This window comes from Bos grunniens, chromosome X (genome assembly GCF_055505025.1).
Source record: "Bos grunniens cultivar Pamir isolate PY7600 chromosome X, Bosgru_T2T1.0, whole genome shotgun sequence".
Taxonomy (NCBI): Eukaryota; Metazoa; Chordata; class Mammalia; order Artiodactyla; family Bovidae; genus Bos; species Bos grunniens.
In genome coordinates this window covers 26673591-26697571 of record NC_141194.1, presented here as the reverse complement: position 1 = coordinate 26697571, position 23981 = coordinate 26673591, and the positions used below count along the sequence as shown (strand labels likewise).

General features: G+C 38.4%; 1 protein-coding gene across 3 annotated transcripts in view; it reads right to left on the bottom strand.

Annotated features, from left to right (window-relative positions):
• The window catches only part of IL1RAPL1 (interleukin 1 receptor accessory protein like 1), a 1454732-nt gene that overhangs the window by 697642 nt on the left and 733109 nt on the right, over positions 1 to 23981 (bottom strand). For all 3 annotated transcript variants that reach the window (XM_086387986.1, XM_086387985.1, XM_086387987.1), the window contains exon 3: positions 3724 to 4003. In XM_086387986.1, coding sequence (XP_086244112.1) covers positions 3724 to 4003 — 280 coding nt within the window. The remainder of the gene's footprint in view (positions 1 to 3723; positions 4004 to 23981) is intronic.

The window sequence follows — 23981 nt, the reverse complement described above, 5'->3', positions numbered from 1 at the left end:
ACAACTTAGTCTGTTAAAATTCAGGGGGCATTAAATTGCTTACATGAGCACCAGCCAGATATGCATATGAAACTGTTAAAAGAGTATAACTCAAAAGAGGCATATTTAAAAACTGGGAGTCAACAGGATAAGAAAAATTTTTTTCTTTTAAAAAGTAAACTTATTCTTTAAATGGCAACAAAAGAAAAAGAAAAGAAATTATTACACATCTCTCCTCCACTCACTTTTCCATGTAAAAATAAACATTCAAGGAGGAGAAAATTGAGTAAAGAGACAGGTACTACAGAACAAAGAATGATGTGGTATTATTCTATCCAAAATGGCTACTTACAGAAAGGAGTAGGAAAGTTCTTATTCATTCTACTGAGAGTAATTTTAAGTGTTTGCATTTTTAACATCATTTAATTGTACATATTTAGGTGTAATGGAAGGAGAAGGCAATGGCACCCCACTCCAGTACTCTTGCCTGGAAAATCCCATGGATGAAGGAGCCTGGTAGGCTGCAGTCCATGGGGTTGCTAAGAGTCGGACACGACTGAGCGACTTCACTTTCACTTTTCACTTTCATGCATTGGAGAAGGAAATGGCAACCCACTCCAGTGTTCTTGCCTGGATAATCCCAGGGACGGGGGAGCCTGGTGGGCTGCCGTCTATGGGGTTGCACAGAGTCGGACACGACTGAAGCGACTTAGCAGCAGCAGCAGGTGTAATGGAGAAGGAAATGGCAACCCACTCCAGTATTCTTGCCTGGAGAATCCCATGGACTGAGGAGCCTGGCAGGCTACAGTCCATGGGGTTGCAAGGTTCGGCCAAGACCACCATTTAGGTATAAATGCTGTACATGAAAACACTTGTTAAACCATTTCATTGATAAGTTAATAACACAGAGCACCTATCAAAAAGACTAGAGCCTAGCAGTAGCAGCTAACATTTTCAAACTTCTGAAACTCTTTGTAAGTGAATTATTTAAAACCTAATGGTGACAACTTTGTGGCCTGAGAGCTAACAATGTGTCAAAGTCAGTGATTCAACTAACAGCCCTGGGCTCCCTTTACATCAACAGCAAGTCATTCTACTTAAACTGCTGTTTATAATGATTTTGAGTGCTGCTTTCCAAATTGGAAAAGGGAGTCAGATGAACACTAGCTTCAAATCAATTGGAACACTCGAATTCCAGGGACAAAAGCATCTTTTCCTGCAGTTCATTGCTTCCTCTAGAATCCCACTTGATGCATATAAAACTTAAAGGTGTTTGTCTTTTACTTTCACCTTCCATTAAAATGTAGACACATGAACATATGACAAATGTCATGGTTTCAAAATTTTGTGACCTTCATTTATTATTGCAACTACAAATTCAGAGACATTTTAGTGCAATTTCTCAGAGCATTGGACCAATATGTATACTTAAATACATCAAAGAATTGCAACTTCAGTGCTTTAGAAATTCAGGTTACTAATCTGAACACATCACTATTTTCCCATCAATAATAAATAGTAGAATGGAATGTTAGACTATGAACATTCAGTTCAATTCTAATCTCAGATAAAGGAGGACATAAATTGGTCTATCTTAAAGAATCACCTCTACACATGCATAAACAATCAGAAATCATGTTTTTTTTTATAGAAATGCAGATGCGAAATTAAATCAAATTATTATTAGTCAAGTAAGAATAGCCAGTCGGAGAAGGCAGTGGCACCCCACTCCAGTACTCCTGCCTGGAAAATCCCATGGATGGAGAACCCTGGTAGGCTGCAGTCCATGGGGTCGCTAAGAGTCGGAAACAACTGAGCGACTTCACTTTCATTTTTCACTTTCATGCATTGGAGAAGGAAATAGCAACCCACTCCAGTGTTCTTGCCTGGAGAATCCCAGGGACGGGGGAGCCTGGTGGGCTGCCGTCTATGGGGTCGCACAGAGCCGGGCATGACTGAAGTGACTTAGCAGCAGCAGCAGCAGGAATAGCCAGTACAAACAGTACTCTCCAACTATATTGTTTTTCAGTCACTCAGTCATGCCCGACTCTTTGTGACCCCATGGACTGCAGCACAGCAGGCTTCCCTGTCTTTAACTTTCTTCTGAGTTGGTGATGCCATCCAACCATCTCATTCTCTGTTGCCCCCCTCTCCTCTTGCCCTCAATCTTTCCCAGCATCAGGGTCTGTTCCAATGGGTCGGCTCTTCACCAACACAGTATGGCAATTAATTATCATTGTACCTACAAAAACTACTTCTATTAATAATTAAGTTGAAACATAAAAGGGTTGGATTCCCTTTTTTAAGGGAAAGAACAAAAGCTGACAAAGGAATAATGCCTTTGTTATTTTATTAATATAATTCATTCGACATTTTTCCCAAGCAGAACTTTATTTGCATTCACTTTTATTTTCCAAACTTAACTCTAACTTATATGTTGACAGTGTTTAAAAGATAAAATTATATTTAACCTTCATGTGGCTTTCCCCATTTTGACAACCTAATATACCTGCAGCCATGACTCTTCATAAAGGTAATTCTTTTAGGTTGATAGTGAATGGGAGACACAATCCTTATGGCTAGAGGAATAATAGCTGCCAATGAGAATTTCAGAAGTGAAAGTCGAATTTTGAATTGAAAAAGATACTAGATGATTCTGAGAGTTTCTCCAAATTGAGAATCAACTGCTTTAGATTTGGCTTTCTCTTAGTAAGTTGAAATAGGGACACAAAGGAATCGATTTAAAGCCTCTTTCTATATGCTTATACCCTGCTATGCCAATGTTCTTATAGTCTAATGACATCTGCAAGCATTCATGCAGGGTGTGATTCAGAGTCCATGTGGGGCTAATGCTTAAACTAAGATTTTTCACTGCTAATATGATACATGGCTACTGTCTCAATGCATTATCATTAAGCAAAGCACATACGTCTCTTCCCAAAGCAGACAAAGATATGTAGATGTGTGATCAGTTTCTTTGTGGAGTAAGGGCATGGGGAGACCCAAAATATTTTTGTATTAACTCAGCACTTTTATGGCTTCCCATGTCTGCTAGAGACCAGGATATGTGGGTTTGATCTCTGGGCTGGGAAGATCCCCTGGAGAAGGAAATGACAACCCACTCCAGTATTCTTGCCTGGAGAATCCCATGGACAGAGGAGCCTGGTGGGCTACAGTCCATGGGGTCACAAAGAGTCAGACACGACTGAGCGCATAGGCGCACACACACAGCACTTTTAGTTAACAAAATGATCTGGAACATAGTCTCTGTACTTCTAACAAGGCAAGGCTGCTTTCCTCTTTCTGTGCACATACATGTTTCTTAAATCATCTTTGCAGATGTGTGTGAACCAGAGGTTTCTGTGCACTATCTGTGAAGGGCAATAACAGAATGTTACAACCCATTTAGCAATAAACTATGCATCCTTTCTGCAAGTCTTTGCTTACATTTTATTTGCAACATTTCACCTCCTCTATAAATTTTATTTCATAGTGTTTAGTAATTTCTGGCAACATAAGTAGATACCCAGATGGTATCTCTTTTCTCCATAAGCCAGAAATAATGTCTCAATATAAATTCCAATCCCATCTTTTTATGATTTAGATTCTAAATGTTAGAAAGCAGCAACACACACAAATATTGAGACAATACCTTGAGGTTAAAGAGAGAGCCACAAAATCTAGGTATATAAGACAGCAACCAGTGGTATCATTGATTCAACAGTAACAAGATGAAAAGCATACCTGATAACACAGGCATAAAGACCACTGTCCTGCAGTAACGTTGGTCGGAACCAAATGGAGTCTTCTTCCTTGCTCATTCTACTTCCATCAAAGGCTATTGGCTCTTCAAAGTCTCCAGGACCAGAGCTTTTGTACCACATCAAACTGAGTCCAGCACTTTGGGCTAGGGAGTAATTGGCTCTGATATAACCATAAAAGAGTGCACATTTGATGCGAACAGGCTCTCCCACCAAAACTTGGTATTTCTTGATATCGACAGACCAATCTGTGCATCCATCAGCTATAGTCAAAAAAGAGAAAGAGGAAAAAAACATTAGAGAAAACAATGGGAGCAATTAGGTTATTCATTCATTTATTCATTCAACAACATTTATTGAGCATCTCTATTGGACAATTTTTCCCTAGGCACAAATGGTGCAGCGATGGATAAAACTTCGAAGGGCACTGGAAAGTAATTTATCCTACTAACAAACAATATATTCAACACTTAGTTTGCTTCTGATGATATTTATTCTTACTTTAATCAGTGTGACAGCTACTGGCTTATGGCATTCCCACTCTAAATCCAAATGTTTGTCTGTTTTTTTTGAAAATAGGTCTGGACCTGTGAAATAGTTTCCTTTGCTAGTTGGCACTGATGTTTTCTTAGTAAAGGGTGCTGGAGAGACTGCAAAGGAAAGGGTTTTGCTCCCTAGCTCCAGCATGCTTGCTTGGAAGATTCTTGCAGTGTGCATTGCAGCAGATTGATAATCTTTTAGCAGAGCCTCGGGTGAGACATCTTATGGACAGCTTTTCCCCGATACCTTAGAGGGCAAGGCATCTCTGTCTAACTGCAGAGGGCAGGCTTCCAACCGGTTCTACCACGGTGTCATCTCAGTGACTTTAAGCCTTGCCTTTTCCCAGTGAGTCTGGATTTCACTCTGGGAATGGAGGACGCAAGCTTCTTCTTGGAGGCTCTCTCTCAGCTAGGGGTGATGGCAACCATTCCTCTATTCTTTATGGTTTTCTTTTGCTATGGACTGAATGCATTCTCTTTAGACTCGTATTTTGAAGCCTTAATCGAGAATGTAATGGAACATGGAGGAGGGACCATGGGGAAGTAATTAGCTTTATATGAAGTCATGAGGGCAGAACCCTTAGGAAGAGAGTGGTGCTCTTATAAGAAGAGACACCAGAGCTTGCAGTCTCTCTCCTCTTACGTACTTATAGAGAGATGTCACGTGAGTACACACCAAGGAGGTGGCCATTAGTAATCAGGAAAGAGGGCCCTCACCAGAAACCAAATCAGCCAGCACTTTGAACTTGAACTTCTCAGCCTCCAGAACTGTAACACATTTCTGTTGTGTAGGCTACCCAGTCTATGGTATTTTGTTATGGCAGCCCGAGTAGACTAATACATCTTTCTTTCTTACTAGCCAATCCTTCAGTCCTCCAATAACCTGTTGCACTGAACAATCTCTACACACACTCTCTGTATTCAAATTAGTGTATGATTTTTTTTCTCTCTGGACACACACTAATAAAGTGAAGAGTAAGTCTTATACAGCCAAACAAGGCAGAAAGTAAGACAACAAAAGTGGGTCATGTTTATTTAGTAGTGGTTTCACAGCCAGAGACAGAGGCAGATCATTACTTTGCCCTGATTTCTGGGAGTATCAGGCAGAGTAAAGTAAAAACCACGGTGGGACATGGAGCTGATGGCATGGGGACTAATTGGGTTTTCTGGGTTTCCTTGTAGCACCATCTTTCAAATGATATCTTGGTACCATTTTTATCACTTCTCCCCCACTATATCCCCACAACAGCAACAGGTCACCTTACGACAGGTCCATCACCATTATTATGATCACAGAGAAGTTGTGGATTCCAGCTTAGAGAGGGAAGTTGCCCCACATCTAGAAAGATAATCAATTTGCCATAGCTCACAGTATATAAATGCTGAGTAAAATGGCAAAAAAAAAAAAAAAAAACAAGAAAAGAGGACCTCTAACAGCAAGAGCGTGTGAGTACTGCAAGCAGGGTTTAACTCACTTGAGATTAACAAAAGGGCAAGCTAAAGGATCTAAGGACAGGAAAAATAATGGAGAATTCAAGAGAGGGAAAATGATCAAAATGAAAATGAAGATGTATATTAGAGCAAAGGTGACACATTATGGAATTAGCCAAATTTCTTAAAGTATTATCTAATATCTGATGAGCACTTAACTACGTGCTGAGCTTACAAAGTTTCATTCATCTTTCATAAATATTCATTTAGGCTTGGAACTCATTGTTCCCTCTACACTGAACTTTTCACACCAACCAACTTGCATGGATTCCTCCTTACCTTCCTCCACATGTCACCTCCTCCAAGACTCCCTAACTGCCCTGCCAGCAAAACCACCTTCCTAGTCATTTGATCCAGATTGTTCTTTCATATTTTTTTTCATAGGACTTATTGTTCTCTGATATCATGTACCCACTTTTTGCTTGCTTTGTCTCCCCAGTAGAATGTAAGCCTCCTGAGGTCAAGGACTTGGTCCCTCTAGTTCACTTCTTCAACCTCAGTGCCTAGAACTGTGCCTGCTAACCAGCTCAACACACACTGACTAAATGAATGAGTGAATGAGTCAGTGAATGAATTCTTGAGTAAATAAACAAAATAATGTCAACATCAACAAACAGACTCAATACCAGCTAATACATGAAACTTCTGGTATTCTCATCTAGCTCATCTGACCCTAGAATTCATTTTCTCCACCACCATAGTATTGTCTCCTAATAAAGGCAATTTAAATTTCACACCATTATTTAGTTACTTTAATTACCAAATTTTGGTCTAAGATTCCTAATAAAAATCCTAAGATTCTTAATTCCTAATATTAAGGTACTATCTAGAGTAGATGTGCTGGAAGCTTGGTGGACATCAGCAATGTCCAAGTCATTACCTCATTCCTATCAATGATTGCTGCTTAGTGGGCTCACCACACTAAACAGGATGACAGAACTGTACACAGAGATGTCAAGGTTACACAATTACATGCAGTACTTATCAACACAATTTTGTACATTTGTCCCATTGCATGAAATGCATCCTAGGTGGGATCTTTAAACAGTTAATTCTGGCAATAAGCATGAAATTATCTTGTTTTATTATGATATGAATTACAGTATAATTCTAGAATTACACTCCTGTAACTGAGGCCATCTGTCATACAGGAGACAGCTGCCAGGGCAAAAGGCTGAAACACCTTTAATGTAGCAGTATAGACAGTGACATGAAATTACTCAGACTCTCCAAAGATTTGTAAGGTAAAGCAGAATGCCTGAAGCTAAAAGCAAAAATATTTAGCTTAGAAACTTCTAAAAAGTTAGTAACAAATGCAATTGAGAGAACAGAGAAGAGTTGAGTTGGGGGACAGATAGAGACATTGATACATACTTTCAGAATCTGCTTACTAAGAATAATGTTGAAAGAAAACCATAAATATTACAGAAAATTGAGTTATTTAGTACTTTATCTATGGCAGAAAAAAGTTTCAAACAGCTTTGATTCACACGCCAAGGAAAAGGCAGAGGTGAAATGAAGAAATAACAGCCCCTTAGGTATCAGAGACACCTATGTTCATTTTAACAGGGAAATAGTGCATAGGTTCTACGGCTTAGGAAGTTTTAATACCATTAAACTATAAATACATGATGTTCAAAAGTAAACTATAAACTTAGTAACATGTTAGTACATTTGGGGGAAAGGTGGAAAATAACATAAATAACAATTCAAGATATCTTCAAATATTTTGATAAACATTTAAATAAATGAACATATATTTTTTTCAAAAATTAAAACATTTTACTAAATGAAATCAGTGAGGAGTGCTATTTTTTCCTTTGTTAACATGTCACATTTGCACACATTCTCACTCTGCATGTATCACAATTTTCTCCTAAATCATTTGAAAATAAAATAATGACATTTCACTGCTGAAATACTTCAGTATGCATCTCCTTTGAATAAAGACATTTTTTTCTTATATAGCCACAAAGAATTTTTTTTAAATCTCATCCTATGGGATGTCTCAAATCTTAAAGGAATATGTGGTAACATAAAACCTAACTCTTGATGACAAGAATTGCTACTGATAGGTTCAGTATTTCCTTACTTCAGTACACAAGCTCTGTTGGCTTGGAAACAGTTATTCTAAGCCAACAATATTTTTATATTTCTAGACACTGTTAATTCCATTATGTCAGTTACCAGGTAACTTTTATTATTTTTAAATTATCATTGGGTAATTCTTCAGGAAAATAACATTTAATCAGTTTTTCTGCCTTTCAGAATAAAACACCCTTCTATAAGCCTCTGTCAGAAAGTTAGATATTAGTATTCTCTTTCCCTGGTGGGAGGATTCCATGGAAATACTCTAGTTGAATGTCTCTTATACAGCACATACTCCTTCAGTGTCAATGTGAATTTCTGAAGCCAAAAAGTTGCACTGAGGGAGTGAGAGTAGGAAGCACGATATTCATTTATTTTTGTTACCACCTGTAATGTTGTAGGAGCTTATATGAAGACAGTGATGGAATTAAGATTCAGAACTAATTTCCTTACAAGTAATTCATATTGATGTACTATTTCATAGACAAAGGCTCCATAGATTAGATAAATGTAAATACACTCAAATGATATTCACGAATGCATTTTTAATTGTCACTATTACTATAGATATAAGGGCTCAAAATATATCATGGCAACAAATTTGCAATTTGCATTCTTTAAAATAAAAAGTCTAATCATAGACCTTATCTGTAATGTATCCCAATAAGACAAAGTAAGACTTTACATATAAAAAGGTAAATTATGTTACTCTTCAAGTATCCACTTGGATAGGTACACTGGAATAATGAAACAATAATTAAGGCATCTGTGATAATGTAATAGAGGTCCCCCATCACCTTTATTGGTAAAGAATCCGCCTGCAATGCAGGAGACCCCTATTTGATTCCTGAGTTGGGAAGATCTGCTGGAGAAGGGATAGGCTACCCACTCCAGTATTCTAGGGCTTCCTTTGTGGCTCAACTGGTAAAGAATCCGTCTGCAATGTGGGAGACCTGAGTTCGATCCCTGGGTTGGGAAGATCCCCTGGAGAAGGGAAAGGCTATGCATTCCAGTATTCTGGCATGGAGAATTCCATGGACTATACAAGTTCGTGGGGTCGCAAAGAGTCAGACACGACTGAGTGACTTTCACTTTCACTATGACCTTTATTAAACTTATCTATCCATCCTCCAGTAACTTTGAGTATTGCCTGCTAGCAGTTTATAGTTGTCTCCTTCTCTTAAAAATTACCCTTGATTAACAAGAGCCACCTTGGTGGGAAATTTACATCTCCTTGGGTCTGCCTATTGCCAATAACTGACTGATGTGAGTGTTAAGGAAAAAAAGGTTGTTCCTTTACCTCCAGTAGGAACAACTGTACAGGGCAGTTAATGCTCCAGAGCTTCTCTGTGTGTGGATCAGGCCAAGCTTAGAGGTTAACTGTGACCTCCTCACTCAGCTCTCTCCCCTTTTTTGCCCTGCTTTCCTCTCTCTCTCCCTCCCTTTCAGGCTTTCCCTGAAGAGCACTCCCTTAGTCAATTGTGTACCTCAAAATCTTGTCTTCGGCCCTGTTCTAAGAAATCCAATCTAACACAGATTTATCCATGGAGCAAGAACTATTTTCATTCCAGTTTCTGTCCTCGGGGCTGGAGACATCAAGACCTACAAGGCATAGCCCTTGTTTTCAAGGAGCTCAGAGTGTAACAGAAGACACAGACAGAAACTGAAAGCACAATGGAAATGCAATGATAAAAGGATGCACAGAGCTACTCAGGAATATGTTCCATGAAGAGAAAATATTTGAGAGGTTTGTCAGAAGGGAGCCATACAAAGAACTGGCAGAAAGATATTTAATTTGGAGGTGAACATGAACGCAAAGGATCTTCCCTATGGCTCAGATGGTAAAGAATCTGCCTGCAAAGCAGGGGATCTGGGTTAGATCCCTGGGTCAGGAAGATCCCCTGAAGAAGGAAATGGCAAACCACTCCAGTATTCTTTCCTGGAGAATCCCCATGGACAGAGGAGCCTGGTAGGCTACAGTCTATGGGGTCACAAAGACTTGGACATGACTGAGCAACTAACACACTTACATGAATGCAAAGGCACAGAAATAAGAAATAGCAGAGTTTTGCAGGAAATACAAATGGCTCTATGGTGTACAAACAAGTTTAAAGAAGGAAACAGCAAGAGATGGGGGCAAGTGGGCAAGGACAGATGGTGGAGGTATTTTTATGAGATGCAAAAAGTATGGCAGGCTCTTGGAGACCATCCCATATTTTCAGATGTGCTGTGCTGGCTGAAATTTAAGGCAGGCATGTAAAGTAGAAGGTTTTAGCCAGGAGAGTGATGTTACTGAAGGTCTGAAGTTGGGCAGTGGTAGTAAAGAAGGAGAAATGGGGTGGATACGAGGAAGATTTAGGAGGTAAAGTTGGCAGGAGTAGGTGAATGACTGAATAAAAGCATCAAAGAAGAGGCATTATGTTAGTTTACTCTGCAATTCATATCTTTCATCAGAGACTGAAAATTGACTATTCCTGTCCAGTGGCGGTATCTGTGAAATGTTTTTTATAATGCCTTCATTTAAAATTTTCAGGCAATGAAAACATAATGACTTTTTAAATGACTCACAGACCTAAATGTGTGTGTGTGTATATTCTTTTTAAAACTTCTAATGATCAAAACCACATACCTGACATATTTGTATCACTTGTCTCTACATCTAGTGTCCTTGGAAAAGGGAAGCTTCAGACATGACCATAGTTACAGGGTGTCAGCCATGCACATACAAAGAACAGAAAGGCTGAGGCTAGATTTTAATGAGAATTCTGCTCTTTACCTGCACTGGCTGCTACTCTTTCCAGATATGAACTTCATAAATTGAAACCTGGCAATGTTTCAATCCTTCCAGGAAAGAAGCAGAGATGGCCCCAAAATTGTCAGCAGCAAGGATTGCAGCAAATTATGTCATAAATTAACCTTTATAGTGTATGTTGTTTCACACAAGGTTTTATTTTCATCTCTACTTTTTGGATTATGTTTCTCTGATATGGGACATTGCCAGATTCTTATCTTTAAAAAATATATATATATATATATACACACACACAGATATATATATATATATATATCTGTGTGTGTATGTGTGTGTGTGTATATACAAACAATGTAACACTTTTGAAAGAGCTCATTCACATATGTTGAAGAGATTTGTGTGGGTGTTAAGAACTGAGGTTAACTCAAGAGACTCTGTCAATTATCAGGAATCCAATTTCCAAAGCCTAGAAGCTATCATCCGCTACACTCTAAATGTTAGGTCATCTCCAGGTGGGAGCAGCCCTTGGTCAGGTGTTGTCAAATTTCTTATAAGATATGGTCTCCTCTTTATCAGGAGACAGGTGATGGATGCCAAGGCAAATAGGATCCAGGTAGCATAGTTAACAGGAGAAGGCAATGGCACCCCACTCCAGTACTCTTGCCTGGAAAATCCCATGGATGGAGGGGCCTGTTGGGCTGCAGTCCATGGGGTCGCTAGGAGTTGTACACGACTGAGCGACTTCACTTTCACTTTTCACTTTCATGCATTGGAGAAGGAAATGGCAACCCACTCCAGCGTTCTTGCCTGGAGAATCCCAGGGACGGGGAGCCTGGTGGGCTGCCATCTATGGGGTCGCACAGAGTCAGATACGACTGAAGCGACTTAGCAGCAGCATAGTTAACCCTCTGTCATGCCTTAGCCTTCACATTCTAGCAAGTATTTTAGACACTAATATACAAAACCCCATGCATTGCATAACACACAGTTGGTAAGAATTTATTCTTAAGACTATTTGTATTCTTATGATAAAAAGAAAAAAAAAGGAAATTACAGGAATATTTTCATAGTTTCATAACCTGTCCTTTGGTTTAATAAGTTTCTTATCTCAGCTGAGATCATAATTCCATAAAAAGTTACATCATGATGTTTTACAGAATATTTTATAATAACTACATAAAAGCCCATAATCGTGTTACATATAACTTACTTAGCTCTTTGGCTGTTAGACTACTTAAAGTTTCCCCCCATTTTTGACTGTTCTAAATATGCGATAATATAATATGCAGTGTGCTGCAAACTTCCTCTCAAAAAAAGTAAAATTTCCTCATGAAATAATTCCTGAAGAAAAATTCCTGGATCAAATAATACATTTTTAAAGGCTTTATACGAAATTTTAAGATTTTTCAAAAACTGTTTCATAATCTCCTTTCATAATAGCCATCTAAAGAAAGTGAAAGTGACTCAGCTGTGTCCAAATCTTTGCAACCAAAATGGACTATAGAGTCCATGGAATTCTCCAGGCCAGAATACTGGAGTGGGTAGCCTTGCCCTTCTCCAGGGGATCTTCCAAACTCAGGGATCAAACCTAGGTGTCCTGCATTGTAGGCAGATTCTTTACCAGCTGAGCCACAAGGGAAGCCCAAAGTGATCTAAATAAGTGCATATATCACTTTATGTGCTAAGATTGTTTTAACTCCTATGCACTATTTGTTAAACTGAGCACCAAGGTATAGTTTGCAAAATTCTGTGTCTCTATTTACAAAAATATAGTGTAATCAGAAACATCACTCATCTGATAACTGAATGGCAATGCTGTCACAGCTATCATGTATCAACTCTGAGTTCAGTTCAATTCAGTCACTCAGTTGTGTCTGACTCCTTGAGACCCCATGAATTGCAGCACGCCAGGCCTCCCTGTCCATCACTAACTCCCGGAATTTACTCAAACTCCTGTCCATTGAGTTGGTGATGCATCCAAATATCTCATCCTCTGTCGTCCCCTTCTCCTCCTGCCCTCAATCTTTCCCAGCATCAGGGTCTTTTCCAATGAGTCAGCTCTTCGCATCAGGTGGCCAAAGTACCGGAGTTTCAGCTTCAACATCAGTCTTTCCAATGAACATTCAGTACTGATTTCCTTTAGGATGGACTGGTTGGATCTCCTTGCAGTCCAAGGGACTCTCAAGAGTCTTCTTCAATACCACAGTTCAAAAGAATCAATTCTGTGGCACTCAGCTTTCTTTATAGTCCAACTCTCACATCTATACATGATGACTGGAAAAACCATAGCCTTGTCTAGATGGACCTTTGTTGGCAAAGTAATGTCTCTGCTTTTTAATGTGCTGTCTAGGTTGGTCATAACTTTCCTTCCAAGGAGTAAGCATCTTTTAATTTCATGGCTGCAATCACCATCTGCAGTGATTTTGGAGCCCCCAAAAATAAAGTCTGCCACTGTTTCCACTGTTTTTCCATCTATTTGCCATGAAGTGATGGGACCAGATGCCATGATCTTAGTTTTCTGAATGTTGAGCTTTAAGCCAACTTTTTCACTCTCCTCTTTCACTATGAACCTCTGATTTAACTCATCATACACAGTTTGCTTTATTTAAAATTATTTTTATTCAACATTATAATTTTATCCATTCACTTCTATATAAATTTTCAATGAAAGACTTGGTTAATTTCACTTTTTGTATCTCCACAAAACCGTCTAGTCAAAAAAGGGTATGTGCATACAAATAGGTCCAAAAGTGTTACCAATCTCAGGAATTTTATACCTTTGTGACATTTGTTGGACACTGGATTAAATATCAACATGATGAGCAACAAACCAAACAGAGATCAAATTTTATCTCTTCCCCATCTTAGAGACACCTACCAGGAAAGATGTGGCAGGACATGAGGCTAGGGTTGACCGTGAGGAAATCATCTTTTAATAGGCAAGTACATGTCACAAACTACATATAACACAAGGCAGAATGGAGAAATGCTACAAGTAAAAGCAACATTACTGAGGAAACACAGAGTCAGAGGTTTTGTTCCATCTCAACCCAGAACTGGTTTCTATTTTTCAAGTAAATTAATGGAGGAGAAGTATATAGTGGGGAAGATCAAAAAGAATTTAAGAAGGAGAAGGAATTTTAACTGTGCCTCAATTCAAAATGATAACTGGGAAGAGAAGATGCCAAGTCAACGAGATATCTCAGATAATAAAGGGTGAGGTTCTAAAACAGTGGGATGGTGTAGGGAGAAAGGTATAACCAGGTAAAAATAAGATCATAAAAGTGGGATGAACAAGATACCAGGAAAGGACAAAGGAAATTGAACTTAATACTGAATCCCGTAGATGACCAGTTTCAGTGTGCATCAGCATCATCAGGAGGAATTATCAAAAGATGATTTGTCTTTAAAAATTTTGTATTATTATTTTTGTTGTTTTTTAACAACAATAAATAAAATTTAACAACAACAATAAATAAAACGTTATTTATTGAGGTAAAGCCAATTAACAATGTTGTGATAGGTTCAGGTGGACAGTGAAGGGACTCAGGCATACATATACATGTATCCATTCTCCCCCAAACTCCCCTCCCATCCAGGCTGCCACATAACACTGAGCAGAGTTCCCTGTGCTATAAGTAGATCCTTGTTGGTTATCATTTTAAATACAGCAGGTGTACATGTGCATCCCATACTCCCTAACTATCCCTTCCCCCATCCCCTCCCCGCCTGCAGCAACCATAAGCTCATTCTCTAAGTCTGTGCATCTTTTACTGTTGTTTAAACAAATGTACTTGTATCATTTCTTTTTAGATTCTGCATAAAAGAGACATCATATGATATTTATCTTTCTCTGAAAAGATACATTATTTGGCTTTACCATTAGTGCTTTGATTCAGAAGGTGTTGATTGGTAACTAAGAATTCACATTTCTGAAAAGTCCTGGATGATATTTCTGTGATGACACTTTGGACAATCACAGCTCTATTCAATGTAGAGAGTGGAAAATATCCATGAGTGAAGTGGTTTGATCTACATTTTAGGAAGATAACTCCAGTGGCACTATCAAGGATAGATGGAAGGAGACAGCTAGAAACAGGGAGGTAATTTAGAAAGCTCTTAAAATAGTAGTGAGTGAATGATAGTTGCTCAGTTGTGTCTGATTCTTTGCAATCCTTTGACTGTAGATGGCCAGGCTTCCCTGTCCATGGGATTCTCCAGGCAAGAACACTGGAGTGGGCTGCCACTGCCTTCTCCAGGGGATCTTTCCAGGGATGGAACATGGGTCTCCTGCATTGCAGGCAGATTCTTTACCATCTGAGCCACCAGGAAAGCCGTGTACACCAGGGAAAATAGAGATGAAGTAAAGAAGTGGGGGACATCATAGAGGTGGAATCAACAGGATGGGGGGACTGATCAGACAAGACAGATGAAGGAAAGGAGTAGTCAAGGGTGACTTTGAAGTTCAACCCAGGATTCCTCAGATGATTGTGACATCATTAAAGGAAACAAGGAGTAGAAGCAGGTTCAAGTCGGCAGATGACAAGTGTGGTGGGGTGGGGGTAGAAGACTCATTTGTTTCTTCCAGCACATTTTTGACATTTATCACAGGTATTTATACAGCAGAATGCATTGCTTGCATTGTCTAGTTTGTGCCACAAAAGCACTTCTGTGTATCTCTTTCATATTGTGAACTCTGCTGGGCATTAGATACCCCTAGAGTTAGAGAAACATTCAAGAGAAATGGGAATGAAGTCTAGTGTGCATTTTAATATGCATTTATTTTCATATGAATAATATCACAGAGATTAATTGCCTATTTGATTAACTTCTTGCAGAGATTGTGGGGAAAATTAAACACACACAGTCTGTATATTGCTCCTTCAAGTGAATTTCTAAGTCAGAATTTTATAAAAGGTTAGAGCCTTTTTTTTTTTTTTTAGTGATGCTGAGTCTATTTTTATCACTGTAGAAGTCTCATGAAAATACATAATATGCTGTACACATATTAGCTTTACACAAAACTATCTGGATATTCATCTGCATTTATATGTGCAATTATACATCTATCATGAAGGGAATCTATTGACAGACTATATTTTATCCAGGGTATTATAAGCAAGTATCTGTGTACCTGCTGCGCGATCTTTGTTTTTCATGTGTAAAAACAGCAGTTCCTTTTTATTTGTGTAGAATTCCTTCATTTACACAGTATTTTCATAAACACTATCAGACTGCAGCAAGAAAAAAGTGGTAATAAATTCAGAGAAAAAATAATGGGGGATTTTTTTTTTTCATGTATACTTAAAGAGCTGCTGCTGCTGCTGCTGCTAAGTCGCTTCAGTCGTATCCGACTCGCTGCGACCCCATAGATGGCAGCCCACCAGGCTCCCCCGTCCCTGGGATTCTCCAGGCAAGAACACTGGAGTGGGTTGCCATTTCCTTCTCCAATGCATGAAAGTGAAAAGTGAAAGTGAAGTTGCTCAGTCGTGTCCAACTCCTAGCGACCCCATGGACTGCAGCCCACCAGGCCCCTCCGTCCATAGGATTTTTCAGGCAAGAGTACTGGAGTGGGTTGCCATTGCCTTCTCCGACTTAAAGAGCTAGGAAAGGAAAAAAAAAATTTATCAAGTATAGAAGGTTTCTTTGAACCTTAAAGTCTGCTTTCCAGAGATTTTGTTGGCATGCTCCCAGCTTCTCTTTAAATTATCAAAGCAAGTTTAGATAGTAGGAAATTACATTGATTCAGATTTTGTTGTTTTCCCTGTCTTTGAGAGTGTAGTCTCTGGGTATGAGAATAAATTTATATACATTTTTTAAGGGTTGATAAATTTGAGAGGAAGCACTTATGTGAAAAAGTATACTGGGCAGTTGATAAAATGGACATCTACTAAGTTCAAAGCAAATTTACGCGGTTTCAGTTTTACTTTGCAATTAAAAGATCAAAGTGCTGGCTTAACTGAGATTATCTTCATAATCTTTTTATTAATACTGATTAAACTCAAAGCTAGAGGAATCTTCTGACCCAGCAGATGTTACTTCATGATGATGTTCATCACAGTTAGTTATTATTATTTACATAAAAGTTTAAATTCTCAGGGAATGGCAGTTCGCTTTTTATTTAGTTCACTAGTAAATACTTTTAAAGAGGAACGCATGGCGTATATTGCTTCATGGTTCATCGAGCTCAACATCCCTACTTTGGCTGCTGTACCAAACCCAGGTTCCTTGATGTACCTCTCAAAGGTTCAAAACTACATCCTTAGTAGTCACACCATGACCCATTCCTTTAATATATTTCAAAAAGGAAATATTTGAATTGGGAGGGGGTAGGCAATGGCACCCCACTCCAGTACTCTTGCCTGGAAAATCCCATGGACGGAGGAGCCTGGAAGGCTGCAGTCCATGGGGTCGCTGAGGGTCGGACACGACTGAGTGACTTCCCTTTCACTTTTCAATTTCATGCATTGGAGAAGGAAATGGCAACCCACTCCAGCATTCTTGCCTGGAGAATCCCAGGGATGGGGGAGCCTGGTGGGTTGCCGTCTATGGTTTCGCACAGAGTTGGACATGACTGAAGCTACTTAGCAGCAGCAGCAGCAGGAATGATTTAACAGTATTTAGTGTGAGTCACCTCTGGAGGGAGGCATTCACTGATTCATTCTTTATTTCAACAAATATTATGTAAAGTTTAAAAATAAAATAAAATTAATTAAAAAAAAAGAAGGAAAAAAAAACACAAATATTTATGTAGAACCTGTTACCTTGGGCACTGCTGGGGCTGGAAGAAAGCATTTTGTAATCTTATGGCATATCACGTTAAGCAGGGTTCCCTTCCTTTATGCTAAACAGCTTACATTGTTCCCACTGGACCGTTAAGGGCAAGAAGGAATATTTGTCTCAGACCTTACTTTATTTTTTCAATCTGGTATTCATGGATATTTTCAAAGCTAAACAAGGCAGTGTTGTGGACCCCTTGTAGTGATCATTCATTAATGTGCTTAAAAATTTTTTTTTTCTTTCATTGTTCCCTAGGTTTTAAAGTCAAGCTCTTATCTTTGGATTTGACAGCAAGGGCCATGCTGGCCTATACAGAGCCCCAACTGGGTACCATGCAATTATGAGAAATAAATACGTATTGTGAAATGCATCAAGCCTGTGCATTCTCTTTCTTTATTTCCATACAGTATCATGAAATAGTCAATCACATATTCTTTTATTCTATAAATTGGAAAATACTGAATAATTCAACAGCTCTGAAACTTCAGAACTTCATTCAGTGGAGGAGCCATAGTCCCTGATCTCTATTCTAATATGCTGCCAGTTACCATAAGTCATAATAGCACAATACAGGGCCCAGGATGAATATCACTCATTCATTGTTGCCTTGAATGGCTTCGGGGTATGAAGTAAACTCTACTTCACTGTCCTCATAATGAGATCGTTCTGCCTGATAAACAAGCTCCCTACAGGCCCTACCTGCTGATAGGACCCAGTGAACCAAATATCTAACACTTCACAGAGGCTCCTCCCTGCCATTTTGTAATATCGCATGCATCATTTTCAAGAGAAAATGTGATACAAAGAAGTAGAAAATTGAGCTACTGACTCCTGGGTCCATTGCTACAACCTGGTTTTGGAACCAAGCTTCAGTTCAATTTCTGGGTCCTGGGAAATAATATAAGTTTCAAAGTTTCCAGGAAGATGGTTGAAATCTAAATTCATGTGCTATCTGACTAATTTATACATGGCTTTGGGTGAAACCACCCAAAGGAAACCATTGAAACAAAGCATGGAGTTTATGCAGTGACTGTTCATTTACTTGCAACAGTCACAGAAAAAAACTGATTCATGCAGAAAATGGAAAATTTTTATTCCTGGGTTTTAAAAGATGACATCCTTGCTTTAAAATCACTTCTACCATTTGAATGAAGGTTCATGTTTGAGAAAAACAACGCAAATGAGAACTAATACTTTGAGAGTTTCCATGTGCAAGGATGTTAGAACACTAAGATTGGTGGAGTGCGGTGTGTGTGTGTGTGTTGCTTTTCCCCCTAAATTCAGTATTACAATGTTAATAAACTTATCTCTCACAGTTTCCTTTCATAAACTGCACCACAGAATGATGTCAAAAGCATGCCCTTTTAGTCAATAAGTCTGTCACTCTCATAATGGAAGTACAGTGCCCAAGTTCTTTAATACAGTCATGAAAAGTGCACTATGAGAGTGTTAGTTCTTTTTCTAGGGGAGTCAGGTAAGGACTTCATTGGGGCATGCAAGAGATGGGGCTTTGAGATTTATCATAAATTCAATGACAGCAATTCTAAGACATGAGAAAAGGCAGGCTAACGATGTGAGTCATGAAATAATGGGGTTTATTTGAAAAGAAGTTTGGTTTGGCTACACTATAGAGTTTGCAGACCCAAGGCAGGCAGTGTTGGAGGAAGCAGTTGAAGAGGGAGGGTGAATGTGTCCTCATGACCAGACCAGCCATGACTGATTAGTACGAACCTGACCTTTTAACCAAGGGCTGCCAATTTCTAAGTAGGCAAATAACCCATGCCTTGCTTTCTTGAGAAAAGCAATGAACTGGTTCAATCAGATTCTTCTTCTCTATGGCAAATGTAGGCCAGGGAAGCATTGATCACATGCAATTCAAAGTTAAAACAGAATAAGCAACTATGAATAAATAGTTGGTGGCTCAGACAGTAAAGAATCCGTCTGCAATGTGAGAGACTTCAGTTCAGTCCCTGGGTTGGGAAGATCCCCTGGAGGAAGGCATGGCAACTCACTCCAAAAATCTTGCCTGGAGAATCCCCATGAACAGAGGTGCCTGGTGGGCTACAGTCCATGGGGTTACAAAGAGTTTGACACAACTCAGCAACTAAGAACACACACGTTCCTAGAAAAATAACGGGGGAGACAAGGCACGAGGAGAAGCTTAGAAAAAGCAGAGACCAAGAGATCTACTAAGGAAAGGACCAGAGATCATGGAAAGTCCCTTGACTTAATTCTTGACCTTTTTTTTTTTTTAAGTTTTGAACCTAAATCCTATACATCTTTATAATAAAGCACATTTTAAAATTATTTAAAGAGTTTTGAATTTTGCACCTAGAAAAGTTCCATTGGAAATTGGAAAAAAGTTCCATTGGAAAAGTTCCATTGCTAATTGGAACTGCACTACAAAAAGCAGGCTTTCATTTTCTGCCTTATCCATTAATAGTGTATAATGTGAACCATTCTTTAAATATTATTTTTAAAGGTTATCATTAGTGGCTACATATATGTTCATTCTATAAATGCATATTGTTATATATCTAATTTATTTTAATTTTTATTTTCATATACAGTACTATGATCAATATCATTTTATACATGTTTTGTTTGAATTTCTGATTTTGTCTTGGAGATTGAATATCTAAATCAAGATTACTGGGTCAAAAAATATTGTATGTTTTGCCACATTGCTTCAGTAGAGATTGTGTCAATTTATATTCCTGTATGCAGTGTATGTGAGTATCTATTTCACACCATCCTAGCTATATGAGCTTATTTCTGTACCACTGCATTCTTTTACATTAGTGCTCATTCTAGTCTTGCCACATCTGCTTACAAATCCACAATCAGTAGTGGTCCTGATGAGATTTTCTGCAGTGTATGTATTTTTGTACATTTTTTTCCTTCAATTTCCAGGTATACACTGATGACTCTGAATTTACATATCTATCTGTGTTCTTTTTTGGTGACTTTCAAAACCGTCATGCATTTATTAAACTTGGGAAGCCCAAAATGCAATGAGTTCTTATTATAGCAGTTGCTGATGGGAGGAGGGCTTGCTTATTCAGGTGCTACAATACTCTGTGTGCCTCGCTTCAACCTGTCAGGTCATCGCTGGTGATCTCTTCTAATACAATTAACTTTTATTGCTAATGCAAATATTTTGCATCCATCATTTTACATTAGTACATACTGATAAACAATTTTAAATCTTTAAGATTACACATTGACACCAGAATAAAAAAATTAAAAAGATCCCAGATGTTCCTTTTCCTGAGCATTTTCATTTAATGGATACATAGAAAATATAACCAAAAGATGAATGCTAAAAAACATAAATCAGTTCTATTTAAAACACGGTAAAGGAAAAGCTCGTTATCATCCTGCAATAATGGCAAAGTATTCATTAATTAATATAAGTTAGTTCAGTTCAGTTACTCAGTCGTGTCCGACTCTTTGTGACCCCATGAATCACAGCACGCCAGGTCTCACTGTCCATCACCAACTCCCGGAGTTCACTCAGACTCACATCCATCGAGTCAGTGATGCCATCCAGCCATCTCATCTTCTGTCGTCCCCTTCTCCTCCTGCCCCCAATCCCTCCCAGCATCAAGGTCTTTTCCAATGAGTCAACTCTTCGCATGAGGTGGCCAAAGTATTGGAGTTTCAGCTTTATCATCAGTCCTTCCAATGAACACACAGGACCAATCTCATTTAGAATGGACTGGTTGGCTCTTGCAGTCCAAAGGACTCTCAAGAGTCTTCTCCAACACCACAGTTCAAAAGCATCAATTCTCTGGCACTCAGCTTTCTTCACAGTCCAACTCTCACAATCACTATCTTAAGGCTCGACCTTTTAAATAAACTGATGTTTAGTTATGTGAAGTATAAACAAGAAGATAGTTATTTAATGGGCTGTTTAGTTCTAAACACCTTAGATATGCCTTTCAGTCTGAACAGTCACCTAGATTCATTAATTTCACATTCACTTAAACGTATGCAAACTTTCTACTGCAATTATGAACTGACCCTCCTATAAATCTATATTTTTAAAAAGCAAAGAAGTATCGTGCATCGATACTGGATGCTTGGGGCTGGTGCACTGGGACGACCCAGAGGGATGGTACAGGGAGGGAGGAGGGAGGAGGGTTCACGATGGGGAACATGTGTATACCTGTGGCGGATTCATGTTGATATATGCAAAACCAATACAATATTGTAAAGTTAAAAAATAAAATAAAATTTAAAAATTAAAAACAATAAAATAAAATAAAAAGCAAAGAAGTGGGGATAAATCATATTTTTCAAAGATAACTATTAGTAACGATATTGATTATATTGCCAAGAAAACTTGGTGTGATTTCTCCTAAAAGAGACAAACTACACACTTTCAAAACTGGTTCCATGATACAGATTCTCTCTAAGTATATAATGAATGCAGTGAAATTCCCATTTTAGGGCAGCTGCCTAGATATTTGATAATATTATCGTGTATATCCAAATAATTTTCTCTGATATATAAGCATAACTGTATACTCCTTTCCCCTTCTATATTGCAGAAAGTCCTTAATAACACTTGTATTCTACCTCCATGGTTCTCATTCACTCACTGATTATTATAAAATGTAAATGAACAAGTGTCAAACTAAGTTAGCAGAAAATAAAAATATCAACAACCCCAAATAAATGCAACACTCTGGAGCCAATCCAACTAAGATTGACTGATTTTGAGAGAAGATATTCTTTGCACATTAGCATTAACAGATATGTCACATCCAGCAAATTGCATGTTAGTTCACTTCTAATTAGAGAGCTTTGAACAGACACATATTAATTCATGGTTATTTAAATCTTTCTGAATAAGTGGAAACTATGCAGCTTAGACTCCATTAAATACACTTTAAACAACTGGTAGGAACAGAGTTCGACAACAGAGAAAATCAATGAAGCCAAATGCTGGTTCTTTGAAAAGATCAATAAACTTGATAATATTCTACAGAAAGACAGATCAAGAAACAGAGTTTAATAAAAATTTCAGTGTAATGATTATCAGGACTGGTGTGTATTTTATAAACAGCTACACATACAATGATTGAGATCTACTGCCTGAGAAGAAAGTATATTTTTTCAATGATTAGGTCAATGTCACATAATACATTTATATTCAGAAAGTATAAATGTATAATCCACATAAAATAAAAATTATTTTCACACTATTTTTAGCATTCTGTTACAAAGGATCTATGGGAGCCAAAACAAGGCACCCTAAATCTTTCCCGCTTCTGCTTCTGAGAATGCTCACTTAAAGATGGAACTGTTACCAATTGCAGTCTTCAGTCTGCAACCACAGATGGCTTCACAACTTAGAATAGCCTCATAAAACTGTCCCCAGTGCTTGAGGTCCCCAGTGCTTCACTACTGAAAAGGTACATTACTTACAGAACATTCAAGGACACAAAAATGCTAACATATATATTCCAGAGACTGTGGGGAGATGATGCCCCCAGCCCAGAACTTCTTCAAAGATGGAAATTATATTTGTCTCTATTAAAATCATATTAAGCTTAGGAAAATTCAGCACACTTTAGATATAGTCCATTTTGGGGCCAATTTGTCTTAAGAGCATCAACAAAAAATAGCATAATATACTGTAAGCACTAAGATACCATAAGCAAAGGATAAAAATTGGTATCATATAAATTTTATCATTTTCATTATAGAATGAGCATAGTATAGAGCTAGTGTGTTAGTCACTCAAGTCGTGTCTGACTCTTTGCAACCCCATGGACTATGGCATGCCGGGCTCCTCTGTCCATGGAATTCTCCAGGCAAGAATACTGGAGTGGGTAGCCATTCCCTTCTCCAGAGGATCTTCCTGACCCTGGGACTGAACCCGGGTCTTCTGCATTGCAGGCAGATTCTTTATGGTCTGAGCCACCAGAGAAGCCCATAGAATGTGTTTATGTGTATCTAATGTAAACCTAACCTATATGTTATGAATTACTTTAAAAGAAACTTGAAATCTAAACAGCATATTTTGTTACTCTTCCATAATTGGGAGACTCGAGTACATGAGAACATGTTTAATTTGGAGAGCTATAACTTTTAAAAGGAAAAGCAAACTGTTTTAACTTTGCTTTATTGGCAAAGGGTTGGGGAGAGAGGAAAGGGAGGGAGGGTAGGAGGGAGAAAGGGAGGGAAGGACAGAGAGAGGGAAGGAAACATAATGAATGGAAAGGATAATGAATAAGATTATAAATAAAAAGGGATTAACTGGTGAGCCAATTCCAGGGTAATTTTACCAGAAACCAAATACTTCCTGGACTATCTCTTATTCCCTCTTTTCTATGCCTCATCTGATAGTGATGGTAGGATGTGATAAGGAGACTTAATGCCTTCTTACTTCAGGTGAAGCCACAAACTTTACTTATCCCTGTAAAATAAGCCTCTGATTTGAGTAGGGATTATTTTATTTCAATTCTGTACTTTGCACAGCATGTATGGATATACTGAAGGTCAGAGTCAAAGCAGCCAAATATTTTAGGAATAATCAAGCTTTCTAATCTGGATTCTTCCCTCATTATCATGAGAGAA